The sequence below is a fragment of the Monomorium pharaonis genome, chromosome 8, assembly GCF_013373865.1.
Source record: "Monomorium pharaonis isolate MP-MQ-018 chromosome 8, ASM1337386v2, whole genome shotgun sequence".
NCBI classification, from domain to species: domain Eukaryota; kingdom Metazoa; phylum Arthropoda; class Insecta; order Hymenoptera; family Formicidae; genus Monomorium; species Monomorium pharaonis.
In genome coordinates this window covers 14,739,386-14,756,661 of record NC_050474.1, presented here as the reverse complement: position 1 = coordinate 14,756,661, position 17,276 = coordinate 14,739,386, and the positions used below count along the sequence as shown (strand labels likewise).

At 28.3% G+C, this 17,276-nt stretch overlaps 1 protein-coding gene across 10 annotated transcripts in view; it reads right to left on the bottom strand.

Moving 5' to 3' along the window:
• Positions 1-2,579: 2,579 nt before the first annotated feature.
• Positions 2,580-17,276, bottom strand: part of LOC105830634 (cyclin-K) — a 99,783-nt gene continuing 85,086 nt past the window's right edge. For 6 of the 10 annotated variants that reach the window (XM_036291276.1, XM_036291274.1, XM_036291273.1 and 3 more), the window contains 2 exons: positions 13,057-13,254; positions 2,580-3,936 (listed from right to left, as the gene is read on the bottom strand). In XM_036291276.1, the coding sequence (XP_036147169.1) occupies positions 3,530-3,936; positions 13,057-13,254 (605 nt within the window). In that variant the 3' untranslated portion in view covers positions 2,580-3,529. Of the gene's footprint in view, positions 3,937-12,325; positions 12,658-13,056; positions 13,255-17,276 lie in introns of those variants that run through there. The other 4 variants (XM_036291278.1, XM_036291279.1, XM_036291281.1 and 1 more) reach the window with 3 other exon arrangements.

The following is a 17,276-nucleotide window of genomic DNA, read 5'->3' as shown; positions in this document are numbered from 1 at the left end:
TTGCTTAATATAAAAGATCTACAGTTTATATTTCCGAAATTTGTATTCTCAGACTAGTAGACGACAAGAACAGTGTCGAGTTTCAAAGATTAGATTTTGATGGCTAAATAAAACTAAATTGCGAAACTTTAGGTTATATACGCGTAAAAAATCGATAAATAGAGCAATATAAAAAAATTTTACGTTCTCAATGAGAGGGTCCCGTTAGCGTACGGTGTGATAGCGCTGATCCCGATAGCACACATAAAGATTTAGTAAATTCCCGATAGCACACGTCCCGATATTGTATAGTAAAAAAGGTATATTAGCCCAAAAGCGCACAAAGTAAAAAGCGCATTATTCCGATAGCGCACATCCCGATATCACACAATGAAAGAAGCATATTATCCCAATAGTGCACCAAGTAAAAACCGCATTATTTCGATAGCGCACATCATGACACTGCACATCCCGATAGTGCACATTTCGATAGCGCACATCCCGATAACGCACATTCTGATAGCGCATATCCTAATAGCGCGCGTGAAGTCCTAGATGCGCACAGATCAAAATGGACACAACAGGTTGAGTGAAACGGATACAGTAACAAACAAACACAGTGCGAAACGGACACAGTAACAAACGGACTTACCACATAGATTTGCGACTTTCCAGGGCACCCCTACAAGTGGGGTGGGTGCGGAAGAGGGGGGACGCGAACCCCCTTGTGTGTATGTGTGTGTGTGTGTGTGTGTGGCCACATCGAAGGAGTGTCCACGCTTTGTACTGTACCACATGGGTTTGCGATTTTCTACGCGTAGCGAAGTCCACTCACACTCCCCTCTTCCCCTGTTTACATTCGACTACATTTAGTAAACACTACGTGTCTATAAAGTTTTATTGACAATTTTGCACAAATTTATTTCTGTCTGATTAACACTGTGTCCGTTTTATTCAGCCTGCTGTGTCCATTTTGATCTGTGCGCATCTAACAAGGGGACCTTACGGGTCATAGATCACCGATTTTTTTTATACTTATAGGATTTGAAGATCAGTACCCGGACTTCAATTTTCTAAAGTAGTACGATGCGCTTCTCAAAAATACTAGAGAAAATCGATTTTGAAGATTTCCGATATCTGTAAGTACAGAAAATTTTACCCTATTGTCAGAGCCGCTTGTAGCCGAGCGCACAGAGCTCTAGTTTCGTAAGCGCGGAGTCGCTGGTTCGATTCTCGCTCTGGCCTCAATTTTTTTTTCATAAGTTAATAAAGTTTTTTTTTTTAATCCTATATCTTAACATTTATCAAATTGAAATGCTAATTAATTATTAAATATTTATTCGTTATTTTTTAAATAAAAATTAACATCTTTTTATTTTTAATTACTACTTGATTGAAAATGCGAATATTTATAATAAATTAAAATTTGGTACAAAAAATGGAAAACATTAAAGAAAATGAAATACTTTTTAAGAGATTACGAGTAAATACAAAAATAATATAAAAAACAAAAATAATATTTATAAAAATGGTTGTTTAATTTTTATGAGTTATTAATTCATGTTATAAAATATATTAATAATAAATACATTTGACATTACTCGTCAGTATTACATGAGCCAATTTAATTTTTATTTAAAAAATAACGAATAAATATTTAATAATTAATTAGCATTTCAATTTGATAAATGTTAAGATATAGGATTAAAAAAAAAACTTTATTAACTTATGAAAAAAAAATTGAGGCCAGAGCGAGAATCGAACCAGCGACTCCGCGCTTACGAAACTAGAGCTCTGTGCGCTCGGCTACGAGCGGCTCTGACAATAGGTTAAAATTTTCTGTACTTACAGATATCGGAAATCTTCAAAATCGATTTTCTCGAGTATTTTTGAGAAGCGCATCGTACTGCTTTAGGAAATTGAAGTCCGGGTACTGATCTTCAAATCCTATAAGTATAAAAAAAATCGGTGATCCATGACCCGTAAGGTCCCTTGTAAGACTTACTCACGCTATTAGAATGTGCGCTATCGGGATAATGTGGTTTTTACTTTGTACGCTATCGGAATAATGTGCCCTTTCATTATGCGATATCGGGACGTGCGCTATCGGGATAATGTGGTTTTTACTTTGTGCGCTATCGGAATAATGTGCCCTTTCATTATGCGATATCGGGACGTGCGCTATTGGGATAATGCGCTTTTTCCTTTATGCGCGCTATTAGGCTAATATACCTTTTTTACTGTGCGATATCGGAACGTGTGCTATCGGGAATTTACTAAATCTTTATGTGTGCTATTGGAATGTGCGCTATCGCATCGTGCGCTAACGGCACCCTCTTGTTCTCGATACAAAATCCAATTTACAGATTGATATTGTGTACTTTAATTCTGAAAAAGAATTTCCAAATCTATAAAAGAAATACATAATCTCATACAAAATCTTTTAGTAATGTGCACAAATGACGAAATTATCGATCCCGATCAAGTTTGAGAAACAGTCCAGCATCCTCTTAAAGTCGTTTGGTAAAGAGGCTTAAGGTTACTATATCAACATAAAAAGGTGTAAACGGACGCATGCAATGACGATAATATCAACCATAAAAATTAAATATTTTAATTTTATTATTTTGTAAGGTATTCCAGTGTACAGAAGGCAAAGAAAATAACTATTCCAACTTGATAAGAATAAGATAAACGTGACCATATAAACGCAATTTACATTAAATAGAAGTTATAATATAACATTAGCATGAATCAAAGTTACAAGCTGCATAAACATATTCATTTCTATAATAATAAACGCTTTGCAAAAATCAATTTTGTAACTAATTTGTAATTAATTGTCATAAACAAATTATTAAAAATTGACTGTAGAAAAAAACTGATTATATCCATCGATTCTATGAAAAAACTCTAAATAAACATGTATGACTTTTTCTTAAATCACACTTATTATGCAAAAAAGCTCAATAAACTTAACCAAGCTAATTGTAAAATTGTTTTTTGTAAGAAATATTTTTCATACTTGTATTCCTTTTCTTATTGTTAATGCTTAGCTAAACCTTGCTGTCTACCCGTTGTTGATAGGAACAATTTCAATAATTTATATTATTTATTCTTTTTTCCATAAATAAAGCACGATTTAAAAAAATTGTTCCTTTAATTTTTCCAATAGAATCTATTGCTGTAATTAGTTTTCTTCTACAATTTTTAATAATTTGTTTATAACAATTAGTTACAAAATTGATTTTTGTAAAGCACTTTTTACGATTGTTATTGGTTTGTTAAACGAGTCCGAATAGCAAGTTTAATCCTTCACATCTTCGAAACGAAAAGTGGACTCAACTTATAATTAATCTCACCATAAGATATCATTTAGCTCACAATTCGGGTCCAAAATCGCGAGCCCCAAATAGGCGAAATTTCATCTGCTTTAAGAGTCATTCTTTACAGTAGAATTAAGGTTTTCATTATTCTAATGTTTAATGCAGCCTGTATATTAGATGATGTTGATACAGTTTACATTGGATGTGCGATATACTGTTTTCCGTTATGGTTGTGGTGGATAATAGTTACGCGGCGGTGCAGCTGACGGAATTGGATTATTCGCTGAAAAATATGACGCATTTGTCGAATAAGAATATGGTTGGAACGTGGTCTGATTGGCAGAAGGTGGTGCCGACGGTGGTGTAGGGCGAATAGCAGCAGTTGATCCTATATGATGTATCGTTGGCACGATATGATTCATTGTATTCACAGGAGGAGGAATCGAAACGTTTGTAGGTGGAAATGCCGGTGGATAATTTGTATTGTTGGACGCAAAATTCGTTGAATACGTGGGGAAATGCGCCGTCGAGGTATCTATCGGTTTTATCGTATCTGTGACGTCCGTAGTGGGACATCCATTTGCAGAAACTATTGACGCTTCGATGCTTTTACAAGACTTCCCAGGTGTAACTGTAACATTCATCGACTTTTTATTACCTGCTTAAATAATGTATTTACTGATTTTTATATATAAATCTGACAAAATGAATCTTCACTAAATACAAGTGTGCATGCACGTATGCATACATATTTTCAATGTAATTAACAAAGTAAATGGTCCAATTACTGATAATGTCTCAAATACTAAAAATCTTATCTTAAATTATTTTTTTAATATATTAATTATATTATACATAATTGTATTTCATTTTACTTGATTCTTAAAAAAAAATTCTTAAAAAAAATTTTTATAACATTTTAATAAAAGCAAAAGGACTCCGTAATTTTCTCATGGAAAAGTACTTTTGGACGAATTGGCTGTAAATATACACTGGCGCAAAAAAACAAGGACACAAATTTTGACCAAATTTTTAGGCAATCTTCAAAGTGATGCAATTTTGCGAAAAATCATCCAAATTACATATAACTTTTTTTAATTAAAGGGCAAAAACTCTACTTTGAGAATTCCTAGGCGAAAGTTTGATTTGTTAAGTGTGAATCTTTTGTATCGCATGAAAACCAAACGTGTTTTTTTTTAAATTGAAAAAAGTAAAAGTTTGTCATTATTTTTCACAAGTTTCTCGTTAAAATCTAATATTAATCTAGATTCTTAAAGTTCATTTTTTTCTAAGCAATTAAAAAAAACATGTCGATACAATGTTTTCTGTTGATTGCACACGAGTTTGAAACTTGCACTGCATTTTAGGATCTTTTAAAGAATAAATACAGTATTCTTTAAATATTATGAATTTCAATATTAATATGATATTGCACATTGATTTTATTCGTGTTTAACTCAATCATACTGCCGTCATCAGAGTGACCCGATGTGCACCACGTAGAAGTTGATCGAATTTTACACATTATATGAAAAGGGCCGATTTTTTTAAATGAAATTCGAACTTTTATTTTTTATGTATGAGTATGTGTATATTTATGTATGTCTGTGTGATCTGAGCAGGCTGCTAAAATGGCGAACCTTCTGTTGACTTCAGTAAAATTAGCGTGTCAGCTATCCGTTATATTCAGATCAGTTAGTGCAAACTTCCACCGATGAATTTCAAAGCCACATGATGTGCAAAATCCGACTGTCAATCTCCACGTGGTGCACATTGGGCCACTCTAATGACGGCGGTATGATTGAGTTAAACACAAATAAAATCAATGTGCAATATCATATTGATACTCAAAATTTATGATATTAAAAAAATACCGTATTTATTCACTAAAATACCCTAAAATGCAGTGTAAATTTCAAACTCGTGTGCAATCAACATCGTATCGACATGTTTTTTATAAATTGCTTAGAAAAGAATAAACTTTAAGAATCTGGATTAATATTAGCAAGATTTTAACAAGAAACTTGTGAAAAATGATGACAAACTTTTACTTTTTTCAATTAAAAAAACATGTTTGGTTTTCATGCGATATAAAAGGTTCACACTTAACAAATCAACTTTCGCCTAGGGATTCTCAAAGTAGAACCCTTTATCCTCTTATAAAATAGCCATGTAACCCTAAAGTTGCCTGCTAATCGCGATTGCATTGTTGCCGCTTTATTCCGATCGCGATTGGCTGTCTCGCGCTTGACTCGCTTCGTGTGCGAGAGTCGTGGTTTGACAGTTTAGTCGAGAGTAGCTGTCATTGCGATTGAATTTTGACAGCTGTCAAATTTGGTGAAAAGAGTCGATCAAGTAAGTTGTAATTTATATAATCCAATTATGATATTTAACTATTTCTTAACAATTTATATAACATATGTGTGTGTGTGTGTGTGTGTGTGTGTGTGTGTGTGTGTGTGTGTGTGTGTGTGTGTGTGTGTGTAAATTCTAGGATTATATATTTGTAATCGAAAAATAGACAAGAAAAAGACGGAAATAGATTGATAAATAGAGAGCGAGAGAGAGAAGGAGAGAGGGGCGGGAAAGGAAAGAAGAAAAGAAATATAAATCCAGTTAATGATATGAAAAAAATACATACTTATCTTTTAATATTATTTATATGAAAAACATAATTATTTATGAAATAATATTTATTACACAATACTAAGTTTTTTCAGAGATAAATACAGAGAGAAATAAAGAGAGAGAAAGGAAAAGAAAGAAGAAAAAAAAACAAATACAAAATCAGGTAATGATATAAAAAAATGCATAGCTGTTTTTACAAAAAAGTCATTTATATAAAAAATATATTTATAATATAATACTTAATACACATCATGTTTTTTTGTAAAAACAGTTATGTGGTTTTTTATAATATTAAAATAAAATGATGAAAAATAAATATTTTACGAAATACTTAATAATTTGTATAAAATGTTTCCTTTTTGCAAAAAATGAAACTATGAAATATTTTGCAAAATGTTCACTTTTTATGATTTTATTTTAATAATGTGCACAAAATAAGAGAAAGAATCAATTGGTATAAGAAAACCACGTAAGTGTTCTAACAAGAAAAAAACCATGATGTTTTGTGCATATAAATATTACATAATATTATGTTTTTTTGTAAAAACAGTTATGTAGTTTTTTTATACCAATTAATCCTTTCTCTTATTTTGTGCATAATATTTTTAAAATAAAATGATAAAAAATAAATATTTTACAAAACACTTTATAATTTGTATGAAATATTTTCTGTTATGCAAAAAAAAACTATGAAAAAACTATAAAATATTTTGTAAAATATTCATTTTATTTTAATAATATTATGCATAAAATAAGAAAAAAAATCAATTGATACAAAAAATCACAAAACTGTTTTTACAAAAAACATGATATTAATAATTGTTTTTTATATAAATATAATTTTTAAAAAATAACTATGTATATTTTTGACATTATTACCTGGTTTTATATTTGTTTTTCTTCTTTTTCTCTCTCTCTCTTTTTCTCCATTTATATATTTAAAAAAAAAAACAACATCGTTTTCTGTATAATAGAGAAAATTTTATAAATAAATTATAAAATATTTTGTAAAATATTTATTTTTTATCATTTTATTTTAATAATATGCACAAAATAAGAAAAAAATAAAAAACCATGACATTTTGTGCATATAAATATTTGTTAGAATATCATACTTTTTTATAAAAAACAGTTATGTGGTCTTTTTATAAAAATAGATTGTTCTTATTGTTTTATACATAATATTATTAAAATAAAATAATAAAAAATGAATATTTTACGAAATATTTTATAGTTTAGTTTTTTGCATAACAAGAAATGTTTTACACAAATTATAAAATATTTCGTAAAATATTCATTTTTTATCGTTTTATTGTAATAATATTATACATAAAATAATAAGAATCTATTGGCATAAAAAGACCACATAACTGTTTTTACAAAAAAAAAAAAAAAAAAAAAAAAAAAAAAAAAACGTAATATTTCAACAAATATTTATATGCACAAAATGTCATAGTTTTTTGTAAAAACAGCTATGTGGTTTTTTTTATATCAATTGATTTCTTTCTTATTTTGTGCATAATATAAATTATTAAAATAAAATAATAAAAAATGAATATTTTAGAAAATATTTTGTAATTTGTATGTTCCAAAATATTTCTTATTATACAAAAAACTAAGCTATAAAATATTTTATAAAATATTTACTTTTTGATTACTTTATCTCAATACTTTTTTGCACAAAATAATGAAGGAATTTATTTATTATATAAGGAAAAAAAAATTAAAAGACAGTAAAGATCTAAAAAAAAATAGAAAAAGTAGTTTTATGTTAATAATATTATGCACAAAATAATAAAAAGGATCTATTAATATAAAAAGATCATATAACTTTTTTTTTTACCAAAAAACATGATATTGTGTACTAAATATTTATATGCACAAAAAGATGAAAAAAATTATTTAATATAAAAAAAATAAAATTTAAAAGAACAGTAAAATAAAGGTGAAATAAAGTCTATTATAGTTTTTGGATATCTCGAGTGGATAAACAAAATACAAATTTTTCAATTTGTACGAAAGAGAGCGCACTAAAAGAAGCGGTGAGCCGCTTTAGCTACAGCACGACCCACTGTGTTAGTCACTGTGAAGTTGGCACCGCAAGTTTTCATGACAGTTCTACTTGCACCCCAAATAGTCCTAGAGGTCCTGATAAGTTTCAGAAATAGTTCCGTTGATGTAGTTAAAAAAAATGAAATTTAAAAAATGAGCTGCTATTTTTCCTGGCACCTTATTAATAAAAATTGAACGTTTTAACAGCACCTGTAGTGTTCTACTTGCACCCGTAATAGTTCTAAAGTTTCCGATAAATTTTAGCAATAGTTCCGTACATTAAATATATTTAAACAATCTTTTAATTTGGCTGTTGGCACCGCTTCACAAGAGTAAAGTACTCTTGTTTAGCGAATTTCGGCCAACTTTGTGGCCTTCTCTAACAGTTCTGCAATAATTCCAAAGCTTTTGTAGATTTCGTCGACAGTTTCCGTCTTTAAGCATTTTTTAATAATTTTTTTATTAGACGGCTGGCACAGCACTACAAGAGTAAACTACCATTTTATAGCAAGTTCCAGACGAGTACATAGTATTTTTCAATAGTTCTGCAATAGTTCCAAAGCTTTTTGTAGGTTTTGTCGACAGTTCATTTGACTAACAATTGTATTTATACGTAACCTCTTTCTAAACCTCTCACGATAAGTATTTATACATGTCATGAATTACTGGTTAACAATAGAGCGACATTGTAAGTTAATTTACAAATAAAATATTATATTAAAATTAAATATATTTGACGCTCAATACTGTAATTATGTTGGTAATTTAACTTAAACAAATCATATGGCCTTTTAATTTAATATAAAAAAGTTTCTCAAAATTAACTTTTATTTTAACTACAAACAAATTAATCTTAACGTAAATTTAATAGAATTAGTATATATTTACGTAACTTTTAACATAATAGAATTAATTTCATAATCAATTAAATTTCATTAACTTACAAGGGAACCTCGCGAACCCAAAAATTTTGATTTTAATGAAACTTGGCATAAATGTAGAGAGGGTAAATACATGAATTTAAAAATTTTTAGTTGGTGCTTATAAACAGTTTAAAGGAGTGAAACCACCCTTCAAAGATGAGACATTTTTGCGTTTTCTCGATATATCTCGCAAACTAAACAAAATATAAAAAAATATTTCATACAAAAGTCTTACAGTATAAATATCTCTATTTAACTGTTCTATTTATTATTTAAAAAAAATTTTTTTTCAAAAAAAAACTTTGAAAAATAAATTTTTTCTGAAAAAATAAATAACACAGTTAAATAGAAATATTTATACTGTAAGACTTTTGTATGAAACATTTTTTTATATTTTGTTTAGTTTGCGAGATATATCGAGAAAACGCAAAAACGTCTCAACTTTGAAAGGTGGTTTCACCCCTTCAAACCGTTTATAAGCACCAACTAAAAATTCCTAAATTCATGTATTTACCCCCTCTACATTTACGCCAAGTTTCATTAAAATCAGAATTTTCGAGTTTGCGAGGTTCCTTTGTTAGTTAAAAAATAGATTAACTAACCCAACTCTAAAATTTAAAAAATGTCAATTACATTACTAACACATACATATTAGATACCATAAAATTGGCTGAAGTTTAAATACAATAACGTAGTATTCATATCTAATAGTACGAGCCAGAATCAAATAAAAAATTGTTTAAAAATGCATAAAGGCCTGAACTGTGGACAAAACTTGCAAAAAGCTTTGGAACTATTGTAGAAATATATTGCTATGGAGAATGCTATGTACTCGTCTGGAACTCGCTATAAAAAAAGAGTTTACTCTTTTAATACGGTGCCAGCCGTCTAATAAAAAAATTGTTTAAGAATGCTTAAAGACCGGAACTGTCGACAAAACCTACAAAAAGCTTTGGAACATTATTGCAAAATTGTTAGAAAATGCCATAAAGTTGGCTGAAACTCGCCAGACAATGGTACTTTACTCTTGTGGTGCGGTGCCAACAGCCAAATTAGAAAATTGCTTAAATATATTTAATGTACAGAACTATTGTTAAAATCTATCAGGAACTCTAGAACTATTGCGGGTGCAAGTAGAACTGCTGTTAAAACGTTCAATTTTTATTAATGAGGTGCCACGGGAAGTTAGCACCTCATTTTTTAAAATTTCATTTTTTTTTAACTAAATCAACGGAACTATTTCTGAAATTTATCAGAAACTCTAGAACTACTTGGGGTGCAAGTAGAACTCTTATGAAAACTTGCGGTGCCAATTTTACAGTAACACGCATAACTCGGTGAAAAATAACCCATCGAATTGATATCAAATTAAGAGAGAATTGATATAAATTGCATTGATTAAATCAAATTGATGTCGATTTGATGGTTATTTCTCTGGAAAATCTATCTTAAAACGATGAATTTTACAACCGTATAAAAATTATTTACAGAAATGCTAACAAAATTTCTCTATTAGTAAAATATTATCAGAGATTGATATAGGTACAAAATGAATGAAAAATGTATTAGAGACGAGAAATGAGCGTAAATAGTTGTTAAAAATTCTATGTAAATATGTAATCATGCCATGTAACCCCCTTCCAAAGTTTGAGAAGTACAAGAAATAAACAAGTTGTGTATATATTATATGCGGTAGTAATTTTATTATGCAGAGTAATAACAAATAAAAAAATAACAGTTGGCGCGCGCGAAGCGCGTGCATGTTCTAGTCCTTTCTAAAAAAAGGCATGTTAAATCGATACTCGCATCTCTCGAAGTCTTCTCGAAAGTCTCGAATTATTATTAACTCTTTTCCGCGATGATCTGATTGGTTCTCTCGCTTAGCTCACTTCGTGCTGCGAGAGAGCTGTCAGCGCGAAGATGTTATGTACATGTATGTTATGTACATGTGACGCGTGTGCCACGCGAGGTTATTATCGAGAATGTATATGTGACGTGGTGCCACGCGAGTTTATTAACGAGACCAAAGGTAAGTAATCCTTTACTACTATAATAATAATCTGATTATTGAAAAAGTTAAGACAGACGATTATTAATGGAGGATTGATGAGAACTTGGTCTGTCAGGAAAAACGTGTCATCATCGAAAATAATTCCAAGCTAGCCTTATCCTTAAAAATTATTCTTTTTAATTACAGTTTATGTAAATGCTATTTACGAAGGAAAGAGGCGATGAAAGAAGCGGTGGAGGGGAGAGACTTGCTTGGATACACGGAGGAAGTCTGCGTGTCATTGGACTTCAACCATACGACTTATTCTTGTGTTTGACGCCAAGGCGGGCATTCCGCAGACCAGCACTTTTATTAATCGCCTAGTAATAACGCCATCAACGTTGTAATAAAACTCTATTTAGAAATTTCAATAATTGTAATATTATGATGCAGGTTTTCTTGGATTGTAATAAAATTTTGATAGAGATTTGATTCTGAAATAACGTGTCTTTTTGCAGGTATGACAACGAATACGGTTACGCGTATCGTATAGCCGGTCTGGTTCAATACTTTAACGCCGATTCCGGTAATGTTCCTGTAACTAATATACATGTGACGTGTGTGCTCATCAACAAATCTATTATCAATAATCGTCCATCATAACTTCTTCAATAATCAAATAATTATTATAATAATAAAGAATTATTTACCTTTGGAAAATCTCATCTAATCTCACTATTTTCTAATAAACTTTTTAAACACATTGTATAAGTTATGTCATTTTATGTCTTACTTATAACATAGGTTGCGGTTTTTGATATATGGTAAAAAAAAAATGCAAGGATTTTTTAAAGTTTTTTTTAGAAAATAAATCTCGTATTTCTATTTTTTTTGATATAGTTATTTCCCTTAAGGAAAATAACTAAAAAAAAACTTTATTAAGTATTATTTACTATTTAATTAAATAGTAAATAATACTTGATAAATAAAGTTTTCGTTAGGTGCGGCAATAATAATATAATTATATATTATAATTATTAATAATATATATATATATAATAATAAAATATATTTTATTATTTTTATTTAATGTAAAATATAAATATAAAATAATTTTAATTTTAATGTAAATATTAATTAACTTTATTTATTAACTTATTAATATAATTAACAATATTTTTTATATAATTTATAAATATAAACATAAATTTAATTTTAATTTTCTTTGTTTAATTTATGTAGAGTTCTTTTTATTTTATCTCTGAAAAATATTACAATTATTTATTGTATGTAAAAATAACAAGTACATAATAATTTTAATTTTAATGTAAATATTAATTAACTTTTATTTATTAACTTATTAATATAATTAACAATATTTTTTTAATATAATTTATAAATATAAAGCATAAATTTAATTTTAATTTTCTTTGTTTAATTTATGTAGAGTTCCTTTTATTTTGTCTCTGAAAAATATTAGAATTATTTATTTTTTATGTAAAATAGTAGTAAAACAAGTACATAATGTACCATATTTTTTTTTTAAATTAGTATTATGTTAATTATTAGTTATTATTATTTTATTATTTTTTAAGTTGGTCTTTATATGTATCTGGCATTGCAATTTTATTTACTTGATCGTCTTCCGCTTTTCTTTTTTGAGGTGTTTCAATAACTCTAACTAATTGAATTAAAGACATTTTTCCTTCTTTGCGTTTTATGTCTTTTATGTCGTTAATTACAAAATATGGTGGAACAGCTGTAAAATTAATTTATTAATTATTAGATTATAAATTTAATATAAAAACAAAAAAGAAAAAAGTAAAAAAAATAAAACAAAAAAAATAAAAAAGCAATAAGAAAAAAAAATAAAAATGGTAGTAATAAACAAATAATTAAATAACAAGCTTACTTAAAAGATATGTAATATATATTTTTACATACAAAAATATATTATGTATGAAAGTAAAATAAATAATAAAGGAATAAATAATTAAAATAATAGTAATAAAGAAATGAATAAAAATCTATTAAAAATTATTTTAAACTGTTATTATTTTGCTTGTTGTTAACTGCTGAAAATTATTATTATTTTAAATTATATTATATTATTATTTATTATTAATATTATTTCTATATCTTTATAAAACTGTATTACCTGAATTTTGCATCGTTCCGACAATTTCAATTTTGTCTCCTTTGTTAAATTTTAAAGCAGCATATTTTTCTGTGTCAAAATTGGTTATATGAACTTCTACTTTGTATGTTCCGTCAGTAATTGAACCGCAACCTATGTTTTTATTTAGTTTAGTATTAAAAATTGACGCAAAATTTGTTTTAATGTATGCTTCCAAAACTGTAAAAATATGAAAAATTATTATTATTATATAAGTTAGAATTATAATTATAATTATTATTATATAAGTTAGAAATATATAGTTATAAATGTGTTAAAACTTAAATTAATAATATACAAAACTTACTAATACATTGTGAGGTGTTTACGACCTCACTTAATGTAACAGGTTTTGGAGCGATTTGCTCTAATTTGGGATGATATTTCCCTAGATTAGTGATTACCGTATTTTTTCGGATTAACAGTTTGTAAGGAACATTTCCATTATTGTACATATTAATTTTTGGCATTCTTGCTTGTACTCCGTCTAAATGAACAACCTTTTCAAAAGTATTTTAATATTATAATACAATCATTTAATAGAAAAAAAGATAACATAAAAAGATAAAAAACAAAATTATTCGAAAAAAATACAAAATTTGATTGAATCAGTTGTTCTACTCGATCCACGTCATCATTCCAAGCTACAATTTGGATTTTTCTCCCGGCACTATTATTAATAAAAAATTTTAAAAATTTGTATTGTTGGTTATTGCCAACAATACGTGGAGATTCAATACTGTCAACGTAACCGATTACTTCTCTGTAAAAATTATAGAATATTATATAAATTATTATTATTATATTTATATTATTATCGTTATAATTATGTTATGTTTATTTTACTGTTATAATTATGTTATGTTGACTTTACTGTTATATTTGTTATGTTTATATTTGTTATGTTTTTTTTATTATGATATAATGTAATGAAAATGTGATTTGTAAAGAATTAATTGTTTATACATTATAATAAGTTACTTACACGGTTGAATCATATATTTCAATTTTATCTAAAACATCATTTGGTGTTAACTGATTTAATAAATCATCTTCATTAAGAATTTCATCAGCTATCGACTGATTTAATAAATTATCATTTATATTTTCTTTCGGTTCATAAATATTTACATTTTTTGAAAATTTGTCTTCAAAATTCATTTTTATATATTTTTAAAATAATTTTTAACTGAAATTTATAAATTCTATATATTATTATTGTATTATATAATCTTATTGTATTATTAATTTAAAATTGTTATAAGTTATTTGATGTTATCTTTAATATGCATTGTATAAAGGAAACCAACGCTTTGTTGCACATTGCTAGAATAGTAAGGTCGCATAAGTATTTAAAAGAAAAAATAAAAATTAAAAAATCTAAAAAATCCAAATTATTTTAAATTTTAATTAAAAATAAAGATTTTTATTTACAAAGTTACTCAAAGCTTTCTTTCTTTTCTTAACTTCTTTTCTGGGGGCAAAAGAACACGAGAGAGTGCGAGAGCACGAGAGCACAGAAGCGCAGAAAAGAGCGAAATAGCATGGAGAGAGAGAGAGAGAGAGAGAGAGAGAGAGAGAGAGAGAGAGAGAGAGAGAGAGAGAGAAAGAGAGAGAGAGAACAAGCGAGAGAGTAAGAGAGCGCGAAAAAGTGTGAGATAACGGGAGCACGAGAGAGTGACAGAGCAAGACAGCGCGAGAAAGCGATAGAGCGGTAGAGTGAGAAAGAGTACGAGGGTACGAGAGTACAGAAACGTTTGAGAGCGAGACAGTGCGAGAGTAAGAGAGAAAGAAAAAGAGAGACTGATAGAGCGAGAGAATGCGAGAGTGCACGAAAGAACTAGAGAAGAAGAACGATAAAATAAAAAATAAAACGGCAATTAAAAAAGAGCGAAAGCAATTAGTAAGAGAGAAAGCAAATAGTGAGATGCAAAAAGTTGTAACTTACTTTTTCTGAATTCTTTCCTTTCTTCTTCCTTTTTTAAATTTCTTCCTTTCTTCTTTTTTCTTTTTTTATAATCTCTTTTTTCTTTCTTCCCTTCCTTATTAACTTTTTCTTAATTTTCTTAATTTCTTTAAATTTGTTGTAATGATAAATAAATGATCATTTAAATAATTAAATTTATTTATACAACAAATGAAAATTGTTTATTTATGTTTAAAATATTAACTTCATATGGCAAAGAAATACTTAAAGTTGAATATGCTTTACTAAAACCCATCGCACATGAAATTGCATAGGCTGTATATGCATAGCATAAGACTGCTAAACCAATGAGCAGCCAACATAAAGTTATTATATTGATTTACATGAGATGCTTATTGGTCCAGCAGTCTTATGCTATGCAGCTTATGCAATTTTATGTGCGATGAGCTTACAATCCTTAGGACTACTTCAATCAACTCCGATTAAACTTTAATCAACGATTAAAGTAAGGGATATGTTCGCATTGCATAAAATTAGAACCTATTAATGTTATGCAAACGTAGAAAATGCAAACACGGTCGAAAACATTTTTTTTGTTATCAACAATTACATTTATAGGTTCCCTATTCCCTAATGTGACGTTGCTTAAATATGTCTGCTCCAACTAAGGCTGCGTTTCGATATTCAATGCCAGTACTGAAATTCTACAGTGTATGTGTGTGACGTAAACTACAGATTTTCAGTACTGGCAGTGAATATCGAAACGCAGCCTTAGTATGTCCAATTTTCAAATTGAATTGCAGACATGCGCGTGTGTAATTAGGAAACCTCAAATCTTTTAAAACAAGTTTAGGTAGCACAGCATGAAAGAATCCATGCACTTTCCTTTTTTTAAAAATGGGTGCTACCTAATATTTCTTTTTTGCATATGTAAAAGTATAACTGTAACTGTAGCAGCTTTCTTTTTTCGTAAATTTATTTGGTAGTAATTATTTATTTGCATATAATTTAACCACTGCATTTGTTGATTATACCAAGTGATTTAGTTTATAACTGAATCATCCTCCATTAAAAAAGATTTAACGACATTGTTATTAATTAATGATTTAATCTGTGACACAGATATGACGCTCAAAAACTATTTGCGGCGAATTATCTGCTACTTCGGGGCGAATTATTTGCTACTTGCTAAAAATTATTTGCAGCGAAAAATTCGCTAGATGAAAAGGTATCTTAATAGAATTACATATGATTGGTTCTCTTGCTGCGTTTACTTCACGAGATATTCTCATTGCGGAGTTCACACATTTTGACAGATCACACGTCAATGTCAAAATATAAATTATTTTGCAAATAGCGAGGATCAACAAGACAAAATATAAATTATTTTACAAATAGTGAGGATCAACAAGCCAATCTTTCAGCTTTCTTGCGTAAATATGAGACATTCGTTTCTTAGGTATAGTCATAATAAGATTAAGGATATACGTATAAGGACGCTAATATTCTTTGTAATTTTATTTAGTGTAAAGTTAAGAAAGGAAATAAGGAAGGAAGAAGAAAAGGAAGAAAGGAAAAAAAGAAAGAAGAAAAGAAGGAAAGAAAGAAAGAAATAAGAAAGAAAATAAGAAAAGAAAAAAGGAAGGAAAGAAAGAAAAAATAAGGAAATTTTAAAAAAAGAGGATGAAAGAAAAGAATTCAGAGAAAGGTAAGTTACATCTTTTTGCATTTCATTATGATTTGCTTCCTCGCATTTTTTGTTTGCCGTTTCATTTTTTCATTTTATTGTCATATCCTCTTTCTCTCTCTCTCTCTCTCTCTCTCTCTCTCTTTCGCTCGCTCGCTCGCTTTTACTTTCTCGTGATCTCGCGTTCTCTCGCTTTCTTGCTTTATCGTTTTCTCACTTTCTCTCGCGCTGTTTCGCTTTCTCGCTGTCTCGTTCTCTCACTCTTTCTTGTTCTCGTACTCTCTTCGAGTAACTGTGAAAATAATGATCTTTAATTTTAATTAGAATTAAAACAATTTTGTATTTTTATTTTTAAATTTTAACGTTTTATTTTTTTAAATTAAATCTTATATCTTTCTAAGCGCGTTTTGAATACAAGCCATAAATAAAAAAATGCTTAAATAATATTCAAATTTTATTAATTTAAAAACGTTCTAAATGCAATAATATTTAATACATAAGTCTACAAAACAAAGTCTAAAATAAACAATGCAATAATTAATTTAACGCATATCAAAATATAAATCTAAAATACCCATTTGTATATTT